Source organism: Pinus tabuliformis, chromosome 5_2, assembly GCF_031772625.1.
Source record: "Pinus tabuliformis cultivar Carrire ecotype Pingquan chromosome 5_2, CPIR1, whole genome shotgun sequence".
NCBI classification, from domain to species: Eukaryota; Viridiplantae; Streptophyta; class Pinopsida; order Pinales; family Pinaceae; genus Pinus; species Pinus tabuliformis.
The window spans coordinates 337,085,776-337,108,340 of record NC_142306.1 but is presented as its reverse complement, the minus strand read 5'-3'; the positions used below and the strand labels follow the sequence as shown (position 1 = coordinate 337,108,340).

Genomic DNA, 22,565 nt, shown 5'->3' with positions numbered 1-22,565 from the left:
GATCTACCTCGGAACTGCGGCGGATCAAGCACAGATTTGGGCGAATCTCAAGTGGATCCGAGGCCCAACGAGCAATTTTGTGGAGGCCGACCCACTTTTAATTTTTTGTTTTCCTTTAACTTGAGTGCGGGGTGGGTTTAAGGTGAGTTAGGGGAAGAATAGATGGGGATAAAAGTCATTTCCCCCTCTCTTTTTCTCACTCTTGCATCTTTGGAGAGCTTGGAGAAGAGAGGAGAAGAGAGGCTTGAGGAGAGCTTGGAGGAGCTAGGAGGAGTGAAGAAGTAAAGAAGGGTTGTCATCTACAAGAGCTAAAGAGGTAAGTGCAAACCCCAAACTTCCTCATTTTTTGTCATTGTTGTTTGTATTTTTTCTCCTCCCTCTTGTACACTTTCCCATTCTTTCTTTTTGCCCATTTCATTGCAAGTTGTCCATCTATATTCATATTCCAAAATGGTGTTCTTTTGGCTTATATGTATCATTCCATTTTCATGATAGTAAAGGGGGGTAGGAATAGAAGGGAAGAACAACAACAATAGGATAGTGGTTCCCATATCAGTGACCCTATGTATGATGAGGAGGAAGGGTTTGAAGAGGAAGGGGATGAAGAGGACATTGAAATGCAAGAGGGGAAAGTTGCATTAACACCCTTGTGGAATTATGTGACCAAGCTTGAAGGGGGAAATGGTGGTGGAAGATACTATTTTTTGTGCCCTCATGGTTGTAATGGAGGAAAACCATATAGTGGTACATATACCTGTGTCAAGAGGCATCTTTGTGGGGTGATGGCCAGTGATGAGAAAAATGGTGTTGTGGGGATAACAATTTGCCCTAAGGTTTCCACTGAACAAAGAAGAAAATACATCCAAATAGAGGAGGCTACACGACAAAAAACTCATTCTTAATCAAGTTCAACCTCTAGATTTAGTAGCTCATCTCCTCATGGTACTTCTGCAACCTCTGGAAGTAGAAGAACAATAGGGGATTTCCGGAATGTTGCTGGGAGGGATGATGTGGATGGAAAGATAGTCTGATTTCTTTGTGATTGCGATGTACCATTCAATATGCTTTGCTCTCCCTATTTGCATGATATGGTTAAGGGCATCAATGAAGCCCCAAAAGAATACAAGAGCCCCAACTATGAGAAAGCTAGAACAATATTATTAGAAAGAGAAAAAGTAAAGGTTCAAAGAGCTTTGACACGTTTTACAAATGAGTGGGTGGATTGTGGGGAATTCATTGTATCATATGGGTGGACAAATGTTGGAAACCAACATTTGATAAATGTTCTTGGTGTTTCTGCTAGTGGTGCAGTGTTTATTGCATGTCATGACTCCTCCATCAGTGCAACTTCCCAAAACATTGTAGATCTCCTATTGTAATCAATCAAAGATGTTGGTCCTAATAATGTGGTTCAAGTGATCACTGATAATGCAGCAAATTGTAAGGTAACACGAAAAATTATTGAGTATTATCATCCACACATATTTTGGTTTGGGTGCTTGGTGCACACATTGAACCTTTTGATGCATGATATTGTAAAGCATAAAGAATGTGGATGGATTAATGAACTTTACAAGAGAGGGAAGCAACTCATTAAATTTATCACAGGGCATACAAGGGTAAACTACTTTTATGGCACTTACTCCAAGTTGCAATTGCTTAAACTTGCAAAAACAAGATTTGCAAGTTATTACCACACCTTTAGGCGGCTAGTGAAGATGAGACAAGCTTTAACTAATATGGTGACCTTTGAATCATGGGATGACATTAACATTGATAGAGATGGTGCTAATGTAGCCAAGTACACTATTCTTGGCAGTTACTTTTGGTCACAAATTAAATATGTTTTGCAATTCACCAAACCAATTTATTACATGATCAAGTTTGCAGATTGAGATCAACCAATAATTGGAAAGTTGTATGAACAGACGGATAACATGTTGGGGCACATTAAAGACATTGTTGAGCCTAGAGATATCACCTTATACAATTATATTCATGTAGAGGAGGAAAAACGATGGGATATGCTAAATAGTACATTGCATGCATGTTCAGACACCTAAATACTATCATCCATCCTAGCTTTCAACACCAAAACCTGCGGCGGGGGGGGGGGGGGAGCAAGAGAAAACCACACCTAGATCCAGAGGTTTTATCTAGTTATATGAAAGCATTTGATAAATTAGTCCTTGATGAGGAGGAGTCTGCCATGCTACGGAAACATTTGAGCAACTATACGCTTAGCACTGGCCCATTTGGGAGCCTGCATGCAATTAGAGATCAAGAGAATTTATCTTTTCTTAAGTGGTGGAATATGCATGCAAGTGCTACTTCCACAAACTTTGGCATTGTGGGTGTTATCATAGGTGGTAAACAAATCTTCTGCAGAGAGTTGTTGGAGCTCTTATTCTTTCATCCACAATGTTAAAAAGAACAGGTTAAATTTAGACCAGGTAGAGAGCTTGGTTTATGTTCACTACAACTTGCAATTGTTGTCCCATTACTGTGATGATGCAAAGACTAATATAGAACTTAAGGCTTGGGACAAAAATTCAGAAGAGCCCAATTTGGAGGAGGGAGTGTTGTGATTAGAGAAATTGGAGGATGCTCTTATCCAAGATGATGATGATCGAGTTGAGATGCCATGCCATTTGGTCCCATGGTGTTGGAGAAGATGTAACTAGGTTCAATTTTCATATATGTAATTTTTATATTTGTACTTATTCAAGAAAAGAGAATTTTTTTTGATATTATTTATCAATGAGTTTCTTTCTCATTGAAAATAGGTCAAGAACATTTTGAAATGCTTCTAGGGAGTCAAAGTCAAAATGTAATTGTGATGAAATCCTTTGAGGGCATGTTACATCATGTATGATGTCATACAAGGTCATGGGAACACCTCCAAGGCAAGTCAAATCCTCTCCTAGCAGCACCGAAGTCTACAAGCAACAAAAACGATGAATAAATGATGAAAAACATTGCAGCTGTTAAGTCGTCCTAGAAGACTGTCATGTTGGCTTGAAGGAGGGACAAACCTCTATTTATAGAGGTTGTCCACTCCTCATTTGGACACACACAATAAGCTCTGAAATCCACAAGAAAGGAGGTGACAAAAGGGAAGAAGGACAATCGAATAAGAGTGGATAAGAAGTCTGCTAGGGCAGCGAAGGAACAAGGAAGGACATCGAAGGTCTAGAGTTGTTGACTAGGGCATCAACAACCACACGTGTGAGGGAGAATGGAGGTCTGCCTACGGCTACAACAGCAGTAAGGAGCAGGTCACTATATCTAATGTTTTGGGTGCAATCTAGTCCAAAAGGGTCTCTCTCTCCAGCGAAGAAAGGAGGAGAAAACGGCAAGGGATAAAGGATTGTTCTTAGGGTCACACACAGCCACACATGCGAGACTCTGAAGTTGTTCCTGTAGCTAGGGCAGCAGTAAACTACAGTCATACATCCACCCTTGGTTGAGGCTGAAACTAGGCCTACAAAGCCTACTACTCTAGTGTGGAAGAAAGACCTTCAAGCGAAGAAGAAGGGCACTCCAACGAAGAAGAAAAGAGGCTACAACAATCACACGTGCAAGGAGCAGGAAGGGCTTGACAACAGTTTAGGGCAGCAGCATAAGAGACCTAATTAAGATGAGCAGTTGGGTCTACAAGGTCTCCTAAAGACAACAAAGAAGGATCTCTTTGTAGCGAAGAAGAGAAGACCTAATATTCTAGGGTTTCCTATCCTAGAAGACAAAGTGTTGGAAGACGAATTGCCGGAAAATGCGCCGGAAGTGACAGTGCAAAAAGAGGAAGGATTTGACTCATGCTAGGAGGATATCCTAGTCAAGGGTCTAGGGTTTGGCAGTTGTTCAAATAAGAAGCTTCAATAAGAGAAATTTTACAAGGGGTTTCCCTCTCAAGAGTGGAGAGGGTTTGTCCCTGGCAGAGAGCCAAATTTTGTGTTCTTGTTATTTTGTTTTGGTAGTAGTTTGATGAAGCACACACATATGCACTAATAAGAAGAAGAAGTATAAGCTAACTAAGAAAAAGTAAAAAGACTTCACATCGTTATCAAGTCTCAGAGAATCATCGCAACTCTACTTGCCCTAGATTCTCTAACATGGTTTCAGAGTGAGGTTGACACATCAAGGAAAGGGCAACTCAAGAACACTCAAGCATCTACAAAGTTGAAGCATCAAGCATAAGAAGTCTCAACCACTTAAAGGGTCTTCAATCCACCATTCATCAAGGAGGTCTACAAAGCTAGAAGAAGAGCCTTATATAAAGGCACCTACAAAGAAGAGCAGATCTACATCAAGCTACAAGTCTTCAAGCAAACCTCAACAACAAGAAAGCAACTTGGAGGACATCAACATCCAAGGAAGTCAAGCCATCAAGCTCTCAAGGAGGAAGCAAATCCATCAAATCTCAAAATCTATCAAGTAAGTACATGTCCCCTTCTGAATATACATCAATGTCTTTTTGCAAGGAAAGCAATAAGTCAGTGGGCACCAATAACTTTCTTGCATGGAAGAAGAGGACTGATCTACTTCTCAAGGAGAATGAGCTCCTAGAATATGTCAAGGGAAACATCATTGTCCCTGCTAAGGAACAGACTCAAGCGTTAGCCAAGCACAATAAGGATGAGAAAAAATCTCAAAGAATCTTGATAGAATCAATCAAGGACTCTCTCATTCCCTATGTCTCCAAGTTTGAGACATCAAAAGAAATTTATGATAATCTAGTAGAGCTATTCACAGTATCCACTACTGAAGAAGTATTATCTCTAAGAAATGAATTATACAAGATGAAGATAACAAAGGAAGGAATAGCTCCCTACTTCATGAAAATCTCTAAGATGAGAGATCAACTTCGAGAGTTTGGGGAAGTCATGTATGATAGAGAGATGAAAACTGTTGTACTCAATGCTCTACCTAAGGAGTGGGGAAACTTCACATCAATCATTTATGCCAAGAAGGAAAAAACGACTCTCAGTGATATGTGGTATCTATGCAGAACAGAGGAGACTAGACTTAAGGCAAAAGAAGATGTGGGATCAAAGGAGCAGACATTTGCTACCATGGCGAAAAGAAAGGGTAAATTTGGCAAGTTTGGTCCACAAAGAACAAACAACAAAGACATGTCCAAGATCCAATGTTTTGGATGCCAGGAATATGGACACTACAAAAGGAATTATCCCAAGCTTAAGAAGGACAACAACAACAAGAGAAAGAGAGAAGAAGCTCATATAACTCAAGAGGTGGAAGAGGAACGAAAGAAGCAAAAGAAGGAAGATCCTGGCATCTCTACTATGACTAGGTCAAACTCTTTTCTTCTAGACTTATTTCAAAGTTTTGAGTAGAATAGGAGCATGTAGGAATAAACTAAATTTTATGGCTAGAAGCACCCTCTAGAATATAGCAGCATGATGTACATAGAGTTCTAGACACTCATGTAGATTGAGCATTTATGAGAAGAACAAAAATGCAAAAGTAGAAATATCTTCTAGAGTATAGGAGCATGACAACTATAGCTCAATATATTCATGTAGAAGGGGCATACCTAGAATAGGACCTAATATATGATGGAAGAAAACTTGATCATGATAAGAATCTTAAAAGACCTAAATCATCAAAGGTAGGAAACATTTGCAAGGCAAGGATCTTTAAGATCCTATGATGGTATCTTCAAGAGAAGGTTCATGAACCAAGGTAGATGTCTAATTGGGAATCTCACTCATGGGATTCAAGAAAAGGGATGATATGCCGACAAACTAATATGAAGCAAGAAGGGCTACACCAAAGAATGATCAAGGAGGATCAAGATGTGGTATGTATCCATCAAAGTTTAAGTCATGTCATCATTTGTATATTATTGAGTTATGGGTATAGTTTTATAACATGATCAAGCATGAAAGGATCTCTTTCACCAAGAACATGCTCGAAGGCATGTACCACGATGCAATGAAGGTCAACAAAAGAACATGCTCACATAAGGAGCATAAGATTGCTGACTAAGAAGCAAGAAGAAATGTTAACAAGTCCAGAAAGCAAGGGATGAAGGAATGCTTCCACAAGAAGCATTAGGTGGTTGATCGATCTATCTAAGAAGAAGCAAATGAAGAAAGAGATCAAACATGTGAAGAACACCATGATCACCAAGAATCACTATTTGACAAAATGCCTTGAAAGATATCTCCCAAAATAAGGCACGATAACTCTGATGAAGGAAGAAAGGATCCTTGACACCTATGAAGGTCTTGATGATATAAAAGGTGTAGATAACTGATTATACTCTATGAAGATGTCGTGATGAAGAAGCCATCCAACAAAAGGGAAAACAATGTTGAAGCAATATCAGGATGAAGTCATGATGGGCTACCAGGTCAAAGCATATAAGCTGGCAAGTATGATGGAGCATCTATGAGGAGAGCTTTTCAAAGCATGGACAAGATGACAAAGGAGTAGCCAAGATGACTAGAAGAACCTGATAGTCACTTTCCACGAAGCAATGACATGACTAACCAAGAAGGAAAGTGATGGATGGATGGTGCCCTACCGAGAAGAAATTCGATCGAAGACTTCATGACATCAAGAAAGGAAGGAGATCATGCAGCTAAAGGACCCATGAAGACGCTACTGATGAAGGAAAGAGTCCCCAGTTAAGAGGGAGCTCTGACAAGTCCCTGATCAAGAGGGAGTTTTGAATCACCCCTGATTACAAAGGAGTGACTATTGTGTTTTCCATGTCATGGGTCATGCAGGACTAACAACCATAAGTCTAGATGAAGGCCATGAATGGAAATGTGACACAACATTCTTGTCTTCACTTGGGAAGAAAGAATGGGAGGATTAGGTAATCATCTGGCATCCGATACTCTTTGAGGATGTGTAGGGCATCCAAGACAAGAGTAGGCAAGAGAACCAATATTCTTTGAGGGCTGGGAACCCAAGATAAGAATAGTCGTAGGTGGTCATACTGGAGAACACCCGGGTGGGTATGTACCTTGAGAGACAATGATGAAGGTGTCTATAAATCACTGGTCTCGCCAGCATTGTGGCTCATGGTCTCGTAAAGATATGGAGCTGTTAGTCAAGGCCTAGCACTCTGACAATGCTGATGAATATGATGCTATAAAAGATGGATTGCTCATCCAGTTTCTCTTATGTGAATTCTTCAAGATTGAAAATTGCCAAACACCTTGTAATGTTGTATGAATACCTCCCTAGTGAAGAGGGAGTGTTGGAGAAGATGTAACTAAGTTTGGTCTTCATATATGTAATTTTGATATTTGTACTTATTCAAGAAAAGAAAATTTATTTTGATATTATTTATCAATGAGTTTCTTGCTCATTGAGAATAGGTCAAGCACATTTTGAAGTGCTTCTAGGGAGTCAAAGTCAAAATGTAATTATGATGAAATCCTTTGAGGGCATGTTACATCATGTATGATGTCATACAAGGTCATGGGAACACCTCCAAGGCAAGTCAAATCCTCTCCTAGCAGCAACGAAGTCTACAAGCAGCAAAAACGATGAATAAATGATGAAAAACATTGCAGCTGTCAAGTCAGCCTAGAAGACTGTCATGTCGGCTTGAAGGAGGAGGGACAAACCTCTATTTATAGAGGTTGTCCACTCCTCATTTGGACACACACAACAAGCTCTGAAATCCGCAAGAAAGGAGGTGACAAAAGGGAAGAAGGACAGTCGAGTAAGGGTGGATAAGAAGTCTGTTAGGGCAGCGAATGAACAAGGAAGGAAAGCGAAGGTCTAGAGCTGTTCTCTAGGGCATCGACAGCCACACGTGTGAGGGAGAATGAAGGTCTGCCTGCGGCTACAACAACAGTAAGGAGCAGGTCACTATATCTAACTTTTTGGGTGCAATCTAGTCCAAAAGGGTCTCTCTCCAGCGAAGAAAGAAGGAGAAAACAGCAAGGGATAAAGGACTGTTCTTAGGGTCACACACAGCCACACGTGCGAGAATCTGAAGTTGTTCCTGCGGCTAGGGAAGCAGTAAACTACAGTCATACATCCACCCTTGGTTGAGGCTGAAACTAGGCCTACAAAGCCTACTACTCTAGTGTGGAAGAAAGACCTTCAAGCGAAGAAGAAGGGCACTCCAATGAAGAAGAAAAGAGGCTACAACAGCCACACGTGCAAGGAGCAAGAAAGGCTTGACAGCAGTTTAGGGCAGCAGCATAAGAGACCTAATTAAGATGAGAAGTTGGATCTACAAGGTCTCCTAAAGACAGCAAAGAAGGATCTCTTTGTAGCGAAGAAGAGAAGACCTAATATTCTAGGGTTTCCTATCCTAGAAGACAAAGTGCTGGAAAATGTGCCGGAAGTGACAGTGCAGAAAGAGGAAGGATTTGACTCATGCTTGGAGGATATCCTAGTCAAGGGTCTAGGGTTTGGCAGTTGTTCAAATAAGAAGCTTCAATAAGAGAAATTTTACAAAGGGTTTCCCCCTCAAGAGTGGAGAGGGTTTGTCCCTGGCAGAGAGCCAAATTTTGTGTTCTTGTTATTTTGTTTTGGTAGTAGTTTGATGAAGCACACACATATGCACTAATAAGAAGAAGAAGAAGTATAAGCTAACTAAGAAAAAGTAAAAAAAACTTCACAAATTGTTATCAAGTCTCAAAGAATCATCACAACACTACTTTGCTCTACATTCTCTAACACATGGTTCCCAGGTTCCATGCTTCAACACCAACAGTAGGGGCTTCATCTTCATTAGTTCCACTATCACCATCTTCTTCATTGCCAGCACGTGGAGGCTCATGTACTGTTCATGGTTGAAGGAGGAGAGATTAGTAGATATATTCACAGTTTACCTAAGTTACCAGGATTCAGATAGGGATCCGGATTCGGATTCGCTAGTTTTTTGAAAATCCAGGATCTGGATATGTCAAGTACAAAAACTATAATAATATTTTTTAAATTTTAGAAAACACTTTTAGAGTTCAAAAATCCAATCCATTTATAAATGACAACATTTAAAACTGAAACCATTAGATATATTATAAATATGAAAACTGAAACACTGAAATGATGCATCCTCCTTCGTACAAAAAGGATAATATCATTATTGATAATAGTAAGTACAAAAATGAGCGTCTCATCCATGTTCACTCACATAAAATTAATTTAATTTGACTGTTGGATTAATTTAAATTGAAGCATGCTGGATTTTTTTTCAAAAGATCCCAAATTTTGGTCTCTAAATGCACCAAAACATTCAACAGCCCAAAATCCTCACTGCGAATAAAAAACTGAGACAAATGTGAACTTTGAAGAATAGACAAAAAATGATAAAATCAGATGCTGAGTTGAAGTCTCTCGGACGCTTTGGGAGGGCAAGTTTTTTAATTAAATTAACTAATGCCATTGGGAGTCGGGACCACCAGTATTTTGTTGATTGGAAGTGGTTCACTAAAAAGTAAACAGCAAATGGAAGGTGGCTTAACGTCCAAGTGGTAAAAATTAAAACAGTGAACAGTAAACTGTGGAATCAGAGAGTTTACTGTTTAACGTCTGAAGACAAAATTCAAAAAATTAAAAGGTTACCAACCTGTGAATTGTTGCCTGGTGAATCATCCTCAAAAAATTAAAACAATTAGTCACTACCTGGTGAATAGTCTTGAGTCCTCTGTTGTGCAGCATGCTGTTGCTCAATGCTGTATGAACAGGGGTCAGCTGCCTGGTGAATAGTCTTAGGTCTATCCTTGTACAGCTGACAAGCTCATGAAACTGTCTATCCAGCGCTGTTGTCTCGCTATCCTTCTTTGTTTCTATCGAAATGCCAATGTGGGCGACCGACAAACTCAGAAAAAGACAATGATCCACATTAAAACAAATAAAAACCTAGAACTGAAGTCTACAAACTAAAAACCACACTGCAAAAAATTTGAAATCCGGAAATTTCACGGGATATGTTTGCAAGTTCAGGGATCCGTTTCCAAATTCAGGAATGCATTTCCAGCCAACAGGGATCTGTGACATTTCTGGATCTTGGGCGGGTCTAGGTGGATCCGGATCCATATCAAATCTGTGAATCCGTGAATCCTGGACCATGGAGTGCCGGATCCAGTAACATAGCAGTTTACTATTGTCATAGACTAGACTTGTAGTCTTGCTGTGAATTTGAAGTTTTTTGTCTTACTCTCCCTAGTTCTGTGTGTACTTGAGTCTTGGTGGTGGCCAAGTGGCCTATTTTGTAAACATTATTATTTGAATTTTGGACATGACTCATGTTGATAGTTGCTCACTTGCTAGCTAAGTTACTTGAATGTTTGATGATTTTATCTTCTAAATGTTTTGTGTTTTATGATATGCTTAAAAATTTGATGTATGTTTGTAATTGCTAGAGCCTAAATGGTTGATGCTCGAATAATTAATCATTGATGTACAATGGAATCATGATTTATGTAAAAATATGCATGTTTTCATGTCTTCTACAGCTAATTTGGTATTTTGAATGTTCTTTTTGAATATAAATGAAAATATATATATAGATATACGAGACACTTCGCTTTCTAGATTTTTTGGGAAATGATGCTTCTACATCCCCGCTTCCAAAAAACGTCCCTGCTTTGTGCAACATTGTGTGGGGCAGATCACATGGACTCCTGAAACCATCATAGGGCAGTATAACTATATCGTATCTGTGAAAGGTTTCAAATTTAGAAGTATCACATAATCCTCACACGCAGAAATCATTCTTTAACCAAAAAACATAGGTCCAACCACGGAGGTTTGTATTTGGAGCAAGAGAATGTTCAGGAAACAAAGCTTTTTTGCAGCGGGGAATTTTCCTTATCCATGCACAGCAGGGGTTTATACCAACATAGCTTGCAAAGACCATAAACACTCTTAAAGCCATAACCAAGTGATCTTTCTGACACCTGAGACATCTCGTTTGAAGATACTGATCATGTAGATCAGATTGCATGTAGTCCTGAAGGTTGAAACCATCAGGGCAGTAAAATTATATAGTAACTGTAAAGGTAGCAAAATTAGATGTATTGTATATTACTTGCATTAACAAAAACGAATAGGTCAAAACAAGGAGGTATGAATGTGGACTAAGAACCTTCTGGAAGCAAAATGGTGGAGCAAGGAAGTTCTCTAATCCACATGCAGCAGAGGTTTGTACCATGATATCCTGTTAAGACCATAAATAGGCTTAAAGCCATAGCCAAATGATCGTTCCAACACCTGAGACCTTCTATTGGAAGGTACTCTGAGTCCATCAGAAGAAGTTGCAGAGCCATCCGAGAAATCCAGTCTATGATGCAGGAAAGGGCTGGAGGAGAGAGGCTTAAAAGCCTGATCCCTTCCCTCCCAGCTGTCAAAATGTGTGAATGTCAGCTTCACACATTTGACACTGCATCAAGGAATTGGAGGCAGTGAGTGTTGTTCATATTTATTTAAATTATTTAATAAATTAAAAATATCAATCATTTATTTCATAGAACATTTACGGACATTACGAGGCTGTTTTACAATAAAAAGTTGGGCCACTGCATGAGTCAGGCCACCACTGCACAGTGATCACACAACATGGCTATATTAAATGCAAATTGCCATGCGAGGCAAAATGATGGCATAACTATCCATAGAGTTTCAAAAATTAATTATAAATATCAAAGATACAGAAAAGTAATGACCTTAAGGTTGCAAGCATAGCACAAGATTATATCACAACTTAAAAGGCGTAAGGGAAGGTGGCAACAGCTAAATCAGCTATCCATGACACCCCAACCACAAGCTAATCACTTGAGGCTGTTTTTTTACTAGAGCCAGTTAATGATAGAGGTTCTCATTCACACATCAAAATTTGTCATTATTGGAATTAAAGGTATTCCATTCTGTTGTGTGAAGAAGCATTTGTATTTAGGGCAATGTTACCAGACTCGGAATCGGCAATAAATCGGCGAGGCAAAAGAGAGAAGATTTTTAATCGGATCGGGAAAAAATCGGCAAAAAATCGTTGAATTCATTAAATAAAAATATAAACATATATTGAATTAAAAAAACCATTTTTCATTAATATTGGGTAAAGGCATGTCCAAACAATTCATAATATCAATAGATGTCCAAAATATCATGAATAAATAAGTATCTCATATATGTTATGAGTCCAAACATGATCCAAAGCACTGAGTCTTGAGTCCTTAGAAGCATATGCTTCTAAAAGCAGTGTTGAAAATATCGGTATCGGCAAAATATCGGCGAGGGTCCAGAAAATATCTTATCAGCAATATCGGCGAAAATATCGGCAAAATATCGGCAAATATCGGCAAGCATAAAAAATAATTTTTTCAAATTTTTAAATATAGCCGATATTTTGCCGATATTTTCAAAATATCGCGATATTTTGCCGATATTTTCAAAATATCGCGATATTTTGCCGATATTTTCCGATATTTGCCGATATTTTCTCGGCGATATATCGTTTTGCCGAAAATATCGCGATATTTCCGAATATCGCCGATATTATCAACAGTGTCTAAAAGTTTACAAAAAACTGCATACTAATCAGAAAAAAATCAGCAATTAAGAGTCTAAGACTCTTAAGAGTGAGAACTAGAAGCGATTCCTTCCACTCCTTCGCTTGCTTGACTTTCAAAGTTCTCCAAGTCATGAAGGCTTAAAAGAGGAGGCTCATCTAATTGAACCCAGTCTGCCGCATTTATAGCTTGCAAATCTATCTCTTCAAGGTCGATTGGTGAATGATCCATACCTATCATTATCATGAGACATTGAAATGTGAATTAAAGTTTCACTTTGAAGTTTGAAGTTTGAAGTTTGAACTTTAAAGTACGAACTAGATTATGAAACCTTCAAATTCAAGCTCTCGAATCTCACCTTGTATTTGTTTGTTGCGAAGTCGTAGATTGTAATGGACAAATACAAGGTCATTCAAGCATTTTTGTGTCAATCGGTTGCGCTTCTTAGAATGTATTTTCTCAAACATGCTCCAGTTGCGTTCACAACCTGAAGCACTGCATGCTTGGTTTAAGATTCGAATGGCAAATCTCTTCAAATCTGGCGTATCACCACCAAAGTTTTGTCACCAAAGACCTAGCAAGTGGTAAGGGTTTGTGAGTAGAAGACTAGAAGTACTAAATTAGTAAATAGTAAAAACTTAAAAAGAAAAGAAAATTTAATAAAACATTTAACATACAAAATAAAATTTAAACAAATTTAATGAATTGATGAAGCCTTCAAGCTGGGTACCTGGCAACATCTTAGACCTTTGTCTTATAGCACTGGTATAGGCAAACAATTTAGATGGTGCCCTATAATCTTGTAGTTGGGAAAAGACACGACTTTGTTGTTCTGGATCAAGGAAGCACCTTTCCACGCATGCCATAAGTCCTCTGCCAACCTCCCCATCCTCATTAAATTTGCTCTTATCATAAAAATATTGTGGGTTTAAGAAGTACCCAGTAGCATGTAAGGGGGAATGCAATTGCCTATCCCAACGTGCATCTATAATGTCCCAAAGAGGCATATACTTTGTCTCATCATCCCCCTATCTTCTTTTGATGGCCTCCTTTGTGAGATCCATCGCCTCATAAATGTAACCCATAGCGGGTTTGTCACCATCAACCATCCTGAAAGTTCAAGCATTCAAATTTAAAGAAATATGAAACATTGTAAATAAAAAGAAGCTTGAAATGAAATTTAAAAAATGAAAAAGTTAAAAGACTTGAAGTACCTGAGAAGTCTAACAAGGGACTCCGTCACAGCAATAAACTCTTCGGCATCTTCCCAGAAGCCATCATTAAACACAAGTGCAACAATTTCGATGCCTTCAGGGGTCTTGCAATGTTTAGATCCCATCCACTCAAGTCCCAAGAACATCCTCTTCAGATTTATCTTTTGCTCAACCACAGATTGCAAAGATATGAAATTTGTTGCAAATCTAGTCACTGCAGGTCGAACAATTTCTTTACCTTCAGTGTATATTCTCATAGTGTTTAGGACAATAGTGTGGTTGTATAGGTATTTGGTTATGGATTTTGCCTTCTCCACAACCTCATGTATCCAATGAAGCTTACCAATGTCCTCAAGCATTAAATCTATGCAATGGGCAGCATAAGAGGTCCAAAAAATAGTGGGGTGCCTCATCTCAAAAAGTCTACCAGCAGCCATATAATTAGCTACATTATCGGTGACAATTTGTACAACATGTTCTTCTCCCACTTCTTGAACGACTTCCTCCATCATTTCACAGATAAGTTGGGCAGTCTTAACCTTGTCTGAAGCATCCACTGATTTGAGAGACATTGTGCCTGCGAGACAAGATACAAGGAAATTTATTAAATTTCTATTCCTCTGATCTGTCCATCCATCACTCATGATGGTGCACCCTGTTTCTACCCATGATGAACGAAACTCAGCTAGCACAAGCATGACATCTCTAACACTCTCTAACAACATATCTGTCCTAAGGCTCTCTGATGTAGGGGCTTTGAACCCTGGACCTGCAATAGCAATTGCATCAATCATAGCTTGCCAATAAGGTCTTCTGGCACAGTGGAAAGGTATGTCAGAATAGTACCAAAAGTTAGCAATGGCCTTCCTTGCCTGACTACAATGTTCCACCAAACTCCGGTGCGGGGAGATGCGGGTGCGGGGAGACGCACAGGGGGACGTGTGGGAGTACCCTCAAATTTTAGGGAAATTTCGGGGGTGCGGGGAGTCGTCGAGGTATATATATATATATATATATATATATATATATATATATATAATTCAAGTTCATATTCATTGTTCACTGTTCAATAATGAAAGCATAAAAATATTAAATAGACAATTGAAATTTGAATCATTGATCCATCCTCATCATTCATTTTGATACATATATCATTCATATGACATACTCAAGTGACAAGTCTCATTATTGAATTAATTATTATTCATACATACCATGAGATTCGAAAAGCAAAAATAAAAATCAATAATAAAATATTCAAATACATTGATCGATATCATTCATCATTCAATGGTTCATCATTCTACAATCTACATTGATTTAAAAACTAAATTCATCATTCATCATTCTAGAATCTAAATTGAAAGCAAAACATACTAGTATATTTTCAAAGTTTGAACACTAAATCTATATAACTCAAAGTTCAAACTCAAAAATAGTTAAGAGTGAAATGGAAATGACTTTGGGTTGAAATGAAATGAGCTTTTAACTTTAAGGTTTAGGCTTTTAAGTTTTAGTTATTTAGTTTTAATTTTAAATTATTTTTTTTAGACTTTTAAGTTTTAGTTATTTAGTTTTAATTTTAGTTAAAAAAAAAAAAATTAATGGTTTTGATTTTTGAATTTTGAATTTTTAAGTCTTATTAGACAAATTTAAAGGGGGATGCCCAGGCGCACCCTTTTTGGGGAGTCTAGACTCCCACACTGAAGGGGGACGCCCAGAAGCACCCTTTTTGGGGAGTCTTGGGGAGTCTAGACTCCCACACTGGGGAAACGCACCCCCTTGCGTCTCCCTAAGACTCCCCAAAAAGGGTGCGTGGGGAAACGCACCCCCAAGAGACTCCCCGTCCCGGGTGCGTGGGGTGCGAGAGGTGCGCGCACCCGACCCTGGGGGACGCGTCCCCGTGGAACACTGCCTGACTATGGATATTTTTTTTCCAACCAGTGGCATCCAAGGTATGTTGGGAACCGGGTTTTGTGCGGGGAGCAAAAAAGGTGTTTATGTTTCCACCTCCAATGTTGAAGGAAGGAGTCGAAGGACTCGTATGGCTTTGAGTTTGACTTGGCCTTGGAGGCATGTGTGGAAAACGTGGGAACGACATTGAGGATTCAACAGAGTGAGGTGACATGGGGCTAGTGGTAGAAAAACTATCAACTCCAAGAGTTCCTATTTCAGTATTTTGCTTTGCTTTCTTGGCATTATGCTGATCTAACATCTCAAGGGCCAAGGCTGCTTGGTATTTGACATTATCGTCAACCTTGCCGCAAAGACCTATATCATGGCCAGGTATTTGTGCGAGGTGGAACTTGAATCTATAAATGCCTCCACTACATTCCTTTTTGCAAAATTTACAAAGGAGCTTCAATTTTCCAGGAATCTTGTCACAATAAGCCCAAGCAAAGTCCATCTCTCTCGGCATTGTTGTTGCTTTGAACTTGTGTTTAATTTGTGGCTTCTGTTAAGATTTGGAGTCGTGGCTTCTATTTAATTTGTGGCTCCTGTGAAAGACAACAAAAAATCAAATTTAAAAATGATCCAAAAATTTAAAATATGCTAGAAATCTAAAAAATTAAATGAAGACAGATGTCAGTAAACATATAGAAATGTTGCCTTTCAATAAAACCAGAAAACATGCAGAACCCTGGTTTTATTCAATGGAGCACAACATAGCTCTAAAAATTGGCACAAAAGCACACCAAGAAAGTGCCATGTCATGCTGAAAGGCCAAAGTGCAGTACTGCCTTTTAAGTTTTGCTGGTTGAGAACAGTCATAACAACGGCACAGATGACATGCGAAGCAGACCAAAAAATGGCACATTAACTGCTTGAAAATTCCTTAAGAAGTGCGTCTCCTTGAGTCCTTACCAAGCAAACATACTCAACAGTCAACACCCTATCTTATGCGAAAGAGATCCAAAAACTGTGCTCTCCATCACACCAACAGCAGTAACAGTAGCACCCTCCTCTAAGGTTGACTTATCTCTCATTAAATCTCGAAAAAGGTGCTTGGAAATTGGAATAAGTAATTTACTAATTTTCAAGCTTGTTTATTGATCATGCAAAAATTAAAATAACAGAAAGTCTTCACAGGTGAATTTGACTTAGCCTGAGGTGTGAGCAACCTCCATAATGATAATACATAACTTCAATGGTAGAGAAGAAAGTTGAGATCCATGATGATATGGTATCTGACTTGAGGATCAATGGCGATGGCTTGAATTTTAGTGGCACTATAGAAAAGGATAACTCAGTTCTTAAAAGTTTCTGGATGGAAATGGATCAGGCTTTCTATATAGTATAGACTCAGCAGACCTTGAAATAGGGTGTTTATCATCCTTGAACAAACTATGAAAGTATATTTTCACTAAGCTCTAAAAACATTCAGTTCCTGTACAAACAAGACCTACGGTGACTCTACTGCAGTGGCAGGGTTAGTTTGGTGTCTTGTTCAAATTTGAAGCTGTTACATTTGTGAAGATTTTGACAAGGAAGAAACAGGGATGTTGGGTTAGGATGTCTTACTGAAAAAGTGTAGTGACACATAATTGTTTGTTTGTCCAGATTCATCTTGATGATTGTATGCAAAGCATCGAAAGTGTAGACAAGGATTTTGTGCACTAACAGAGGTTGAATTGTATATGATTTGAACCCGAGATCGATTGGAATGTTTGTGTAAGCACGAATGTGCCTTGTAGATGATTATGATAGTGATTAATTCCTGGAACAGAAGTTGTATAACCAGAACATATGCTTGTGCATGAGGATGGTAAAATATACATGAGACCCTATCGTGATATGACAAGAAGACACTAAGACAGTGACCTGTGATAGTTGACTTTGATGAAACTCTGATGTGTGCCAGCACTGTAGAGATGGAAATAATCTCAGTCTTAGCCCAGAGAAGACTAGTATTCACTGCAAGCCTATTTTAACAGATAATGTGGAGTACAGAGAGATAGGTTTAGTAGAGAATAACATTAAAGAAAGGCTTCAATGCCCCTTTGCACACATAGCAAATGAAATTGATAAACCCTCAGTTCCTATCTTGGCTAGATGTCCAACGATAGAAAGGAAAGCTCAAGTCCATGGTGATTTGATATCTGATCTCAGGATCAATGAGGATTGCCTGAACTTTATTGGCATATTACTTATTAGAAGAGGAAAACTCAGTCCTCAAGAATCTTTGGGAACAAATGGAGCATACTTCAGATGGGGATGAGAATAATTTTGATCTTAGTCCAGAGAGGAGTAATATTTGCTGTGGGCCTGTTTTTAACTTTTTATTACATATGTTGGTCCTCCATGTGCATATCCCAAGAACGTAGCTTAGGGAGTATTAGTAAGCTACCTCATTAGACGTGGATTTGAAATAGATCTGATATGCTTCATATCAGAGTTGGAAAACAGTGCAATTTGTTTCTCAAACTAAATAAATAAGGATAAATAAATATCAGAGTTGGAAAACAGCTTGATCCCTGTAGGATGTTGCACCTTAGTACTACTGTCAGATACATATATGGCAGGCATGGCATCTCTGCGATATGGCATGGCATCTCTGCGATATGGTTATGTCTGTCATCTCTCTGCGTTATAGTTGGTCATAGTTGTAAACTTGTATGGATTCCAATTAACTCTGCGTTATATATCAGGCAGATACATATATGGCAGGCATGCCGCATAACTGTTATATATATGGCATTGCAGCATTAGCATCTGTTCTTCTCTGCTGTATCGCGATTCACATCACCTGATCACACTGCACAGTATCACGATTCATCATTATATATATATTATATAGAGAGAGGGGTTACCTGAAGGCTCACGCAGGTATACGATATCTCGATTCTCAACAATGCGGCGTCGAATGCATCTCTGAGGCTCTGCGGTAGTGTCGACTGTGCGGTGTCTGGAGGCTGGACGCGGGACGATGAATTATGAAACAACTCGATAAAGTGATAAACGCGACAAACAGAAACCCAAAACCCGATAAACCTAAACCCAAAAATTTTGGCGGGACTCGGAAAAAAATGCAGAGTCGGAATAATCGCCATACTCACAAGTCAAAATCGCGTTGACCACGAGTCAAACTCGGTCAACGCAATTTGACTCAGGAAGATTCAGTTCGGATCGTTTCGTGGCCGAGCAGAGTGGGAATCGCGATTAATCGGCAAAATCGCCGATTCCTATTTCACTGATTTAGGGGTTGGCAGTCTAATCTGCAAGCTAAGAATTGTCCTTATATAGGAAAATTTACATGCCATTATCAGTATTTCCATTTCAGCATTTCCATGTCGTTGTTCAACGCACACATGCTCTTTATCTACCTTAATGCCTGATAAGCTAAGTAACCGGATTCGTTATATAGGGGCCACGTGTCCGAATCCGGCATGTCGGACACGATTCACCCGAAAAACGTGTCCAAAAAACATGACACGTCGAATCCTATCAGGACACGTCGAATCCCAAGCGTGTCATGAAATTCACCAGCGTGTCCCGATTTTTGACAGCGTGTACAGGATTCGTTTGGTGGAAAAGTGACCTGTGTTTGTCCGGACCATCTTTTGGAAGATATTTGCTGGTTGCATTCCCTTTATTTCTAGCAAGATATAGTGTAACACGGTTAGATGTATACTGGAAATCCTAAATGTATAGTGGAAGTCGGATTTGAGTAAATATTCAGGATGTACTTATTAAGGTTTTGTTCATGATGATGTCAATCAAGTAAGTTATTTGAACGAGAAGTTTTGATTGAGGAATCTTTCAACTATAGGATCACAAGATAGCCATTTTATTTGTAAGTCATTAATGGTGGTTTCTATTTTTCCTTTTCTACATGTATCATCCAGATTTTCAATAGAATGTTTCACATTCTCTTTGATTGGACTTGGTTTTCTTGTTTCCATATCTTTTCTGGGTGCAACTATGCACAAAGTTGCAGCGTGTGTATGGTTTACAACTTTTATGTGAAATAACATGCTATTGAGGCTTGCCCCACATTGCAAAATCTGGGGTAATTTAAATCCTTTTATCCCAGGTCATTGATTAGAAACATAAACAAAATCGACCTAATGCCTCCACAATCACATTCTGCTCCGGCATAGATTGTGAATTTCCACTTGATACCATGCTCTCTGCAAAATGAGTCAATCTCATTAGTGCTGTACTCTCCACCAATATTAGATTTCAATGCCTCGAGATATTTATCACTTTGCTTTAAACAGAAATGTGTTGTCAGTGTGTTTATCTTACTATCTTGTAGTTGTAAGTTGTCTTTCAGTTATGAATTATGAATCATGATTTATGTGACCAGTACCACTGACATGTATTTGAATTTTGTATGTACTATGCATGCTATAGATGAAGATCTATGTTTGAAATCAATAAATTTGTATCATTAATTAAAATTTGTGTAAGAAATATCTAATTTTTAATATATATATATATTTAATAAAATAATATATAACGAATCCTACGTGTCCTGTTCCGGGGGGTCAACGTGTCCGAATCCGACACCACGAATCCCGAATCCCCGTGTCAGGTGACTTAGCTGATAAGTGATAACCATATCTTTTTGTAAATCGAATGACAATATGATGTCTGCTTTTTTCTATGTTATACAGCTGGTCTAATTTTTGATACACATAATTATCTGTCGGATTACTCGCTGTATTGAAATAAACTGAGGTTCGAACTGCTGTTTTTTTCAGTCGACTTCATTGACAGAGTTCCATGTGAATCTCATCTGCAGGAGTTACAGAAATCATATTTTTATCTGGCTGTACCAAATGGTCCTATTATTTCTGGAAAGAATGGGGTAGAGGGATTTCATCCTTTATCAAAGGCCTTGTACTATAATTTGTTAACTTTGCAATAGAAAGGGTGATTTTTATTAGTTACCATTGTCATGCTGGATTTACAATTTATGTTTTCTAAAAAGTTGTCGTGCTGCTTAATGATGCTGTGCATTAACTGGAATTTGATGTGTAACTCTTTACTTCAGTGTGTCAGGTTACTGAAATTTCCATTGGTGTTGGGAATAGTCTACTTTTGTTTCGGGAAATTAAATTTATCTCAATCCAAGTTTGTTATATTTTGCAGCATGAAGCAGCATTGCATGCACTGGCAAAGGCTCTGTTGGAAAATGAAACACTGAACGCTCAAGAGATAGAAAGGATATTGAATCCTTTTCAGGGGAGAGGAGATCAGCAAGTGGAGGAAGTGGGGCAAGTGGAGCAAGCAGATCAAGTGGAACTTGCCATCAGCTGACTATTTTCTGTTGTACCATCTGCTTTCTTCAAAAGTTATATTTGTGACATTTGGGCTCTCTTCAGACTATAGAACATTGTATTGTAATCATTCTTTGACCAGGTGTATACCTACCGGATGGGCCTTGTGTATTGCAAGGGTAAAATATAGAACACACCCACAATGTTCAGATACACAAAGATATTCTGTGACAAAGTATCTAGAACATTAGGCATAAGAAATCAACATTCAAAGCATACAGGGTATGGATTGTCCAAAAGTGTTGTCCTTTGAGAAGTAAATTGTAGCAAAGTCGTTTGCAAAGCATAGTATTGATTTGCATCCGAAGCATGCAATAGTGTAATTAATTGTCCAGAATGTATCCCATTGTTCCTAAGTTTGACATAAATATGCTATGACTGCGATCCTGGGTACTATCCAGGGTGATTCCACATTCTTTTTCTGATATCAGCTCTCATTTCTGTAAAATTTTTGAACAGACTATTAGTTCAATCTACGCAAGTGGAGTCACTAATGACGATGGCGTTGATGAGTGGAAAATGCATATCTTGTGTTGAATTCTGTTCTAATTCTTGTATGTTATAGAAAGTCCTATTGTTGAACTTGTCTTGTCTTTTAAAATACTTGCTCTTTATTATATGTACAATGTCATACAATGCTCAAGTCCGAAAATGTTTACACAATGCTTATGTATTTTTACTGTGAAATAGTTTTACCAAAATGATTCAAATTATTCCTTCTAATTCGTCGCCGTAAGTTAGCGTCACAATTTGTAGGGTCTATATGCTTATATGTTATGAATCAAAATGTAAATGCAGTTTTTCAATTATACATGGGGCTTTTGTATTACCCCGAGTTTGCGTAACACTTAATTTTATTTATTTATTGTTAATTTAATTCTATTCCTAATTTCCCCGAATATCTGAGTCTTCTGCTGGGATACGCATATCATTGTAAGAACCGAACCTGTAGAAGGCTTTCGAAATTCCCTCTTTCCGACATCTTAATGATTCTATATCCCACCCTCCTGGAACACCTTACTTTGGAATCAATGGTACTTTGGAACCAATGGTGAGCATTCGCTATAGAGGTTCCTTTGCTTACAATGTGATGCCCTTTGGGCTGAATAATGCCCCTGTTGTTTTTTCCTGCATTGTAATAGCAGCCTCTATATTCACAAGTTTCTAGAAGACTATTTGAATCATTGGATGGTGCCAAGTTATTATATGTGGCCTGCCTGCCTGCATTCTTTTATTACCTGCCTACTAATATACAAGGAACCAGAGCCTGCTGTGCACCTAAAGGCTAATATAGATCCACTTGCCCTCCACCTAAGAAGCAGGCGTCATGGATGAAGTTGAATATGAAACATAAATTGAATTGCATTGGGCATATAATTAAGAAGGGACAGTCAGGCCACTCTATGCCATCTTTCAGAATCTTACATTAATCTATATCAAAGCATTAATTTTTCTATTATTAACGTCTCGATCTTTCCTATTGTCAAAATAATAAAGATAGATTCACTTCATACTTCTCTACATGCAGCCTTAAATCGAACGACCATTTAGACTAATTT

The 22,565-nt window shown here is 38.5% G+C and overlaps 1 protein-coding gene across 1 annotated transcript in view; it reads left to right on the top strand.

The window, feature by feature from the left end:
• FTSH11 (FTSH protease 11) overlaps window positions 1-21,500 on the top strand; it is a 310,557-nt gene extending 289,057 nt beyond the window's left edge. The window contains exon 15 of the mRNA XM_089436336.1: window positions 20,819-21,500. Within this exon, the coding sequence (XP_089292462.1) occupies window positions 20,819-20,986 (168 nt within the window). The 3' untranslated portion in view covers window positions 20,987-21,500. The remainder of the gene's footprint in view (window positions 1-20,818) is intronic.
• Window positions 21,501-22,565: the final 1,065 nt, after the last annotated feature.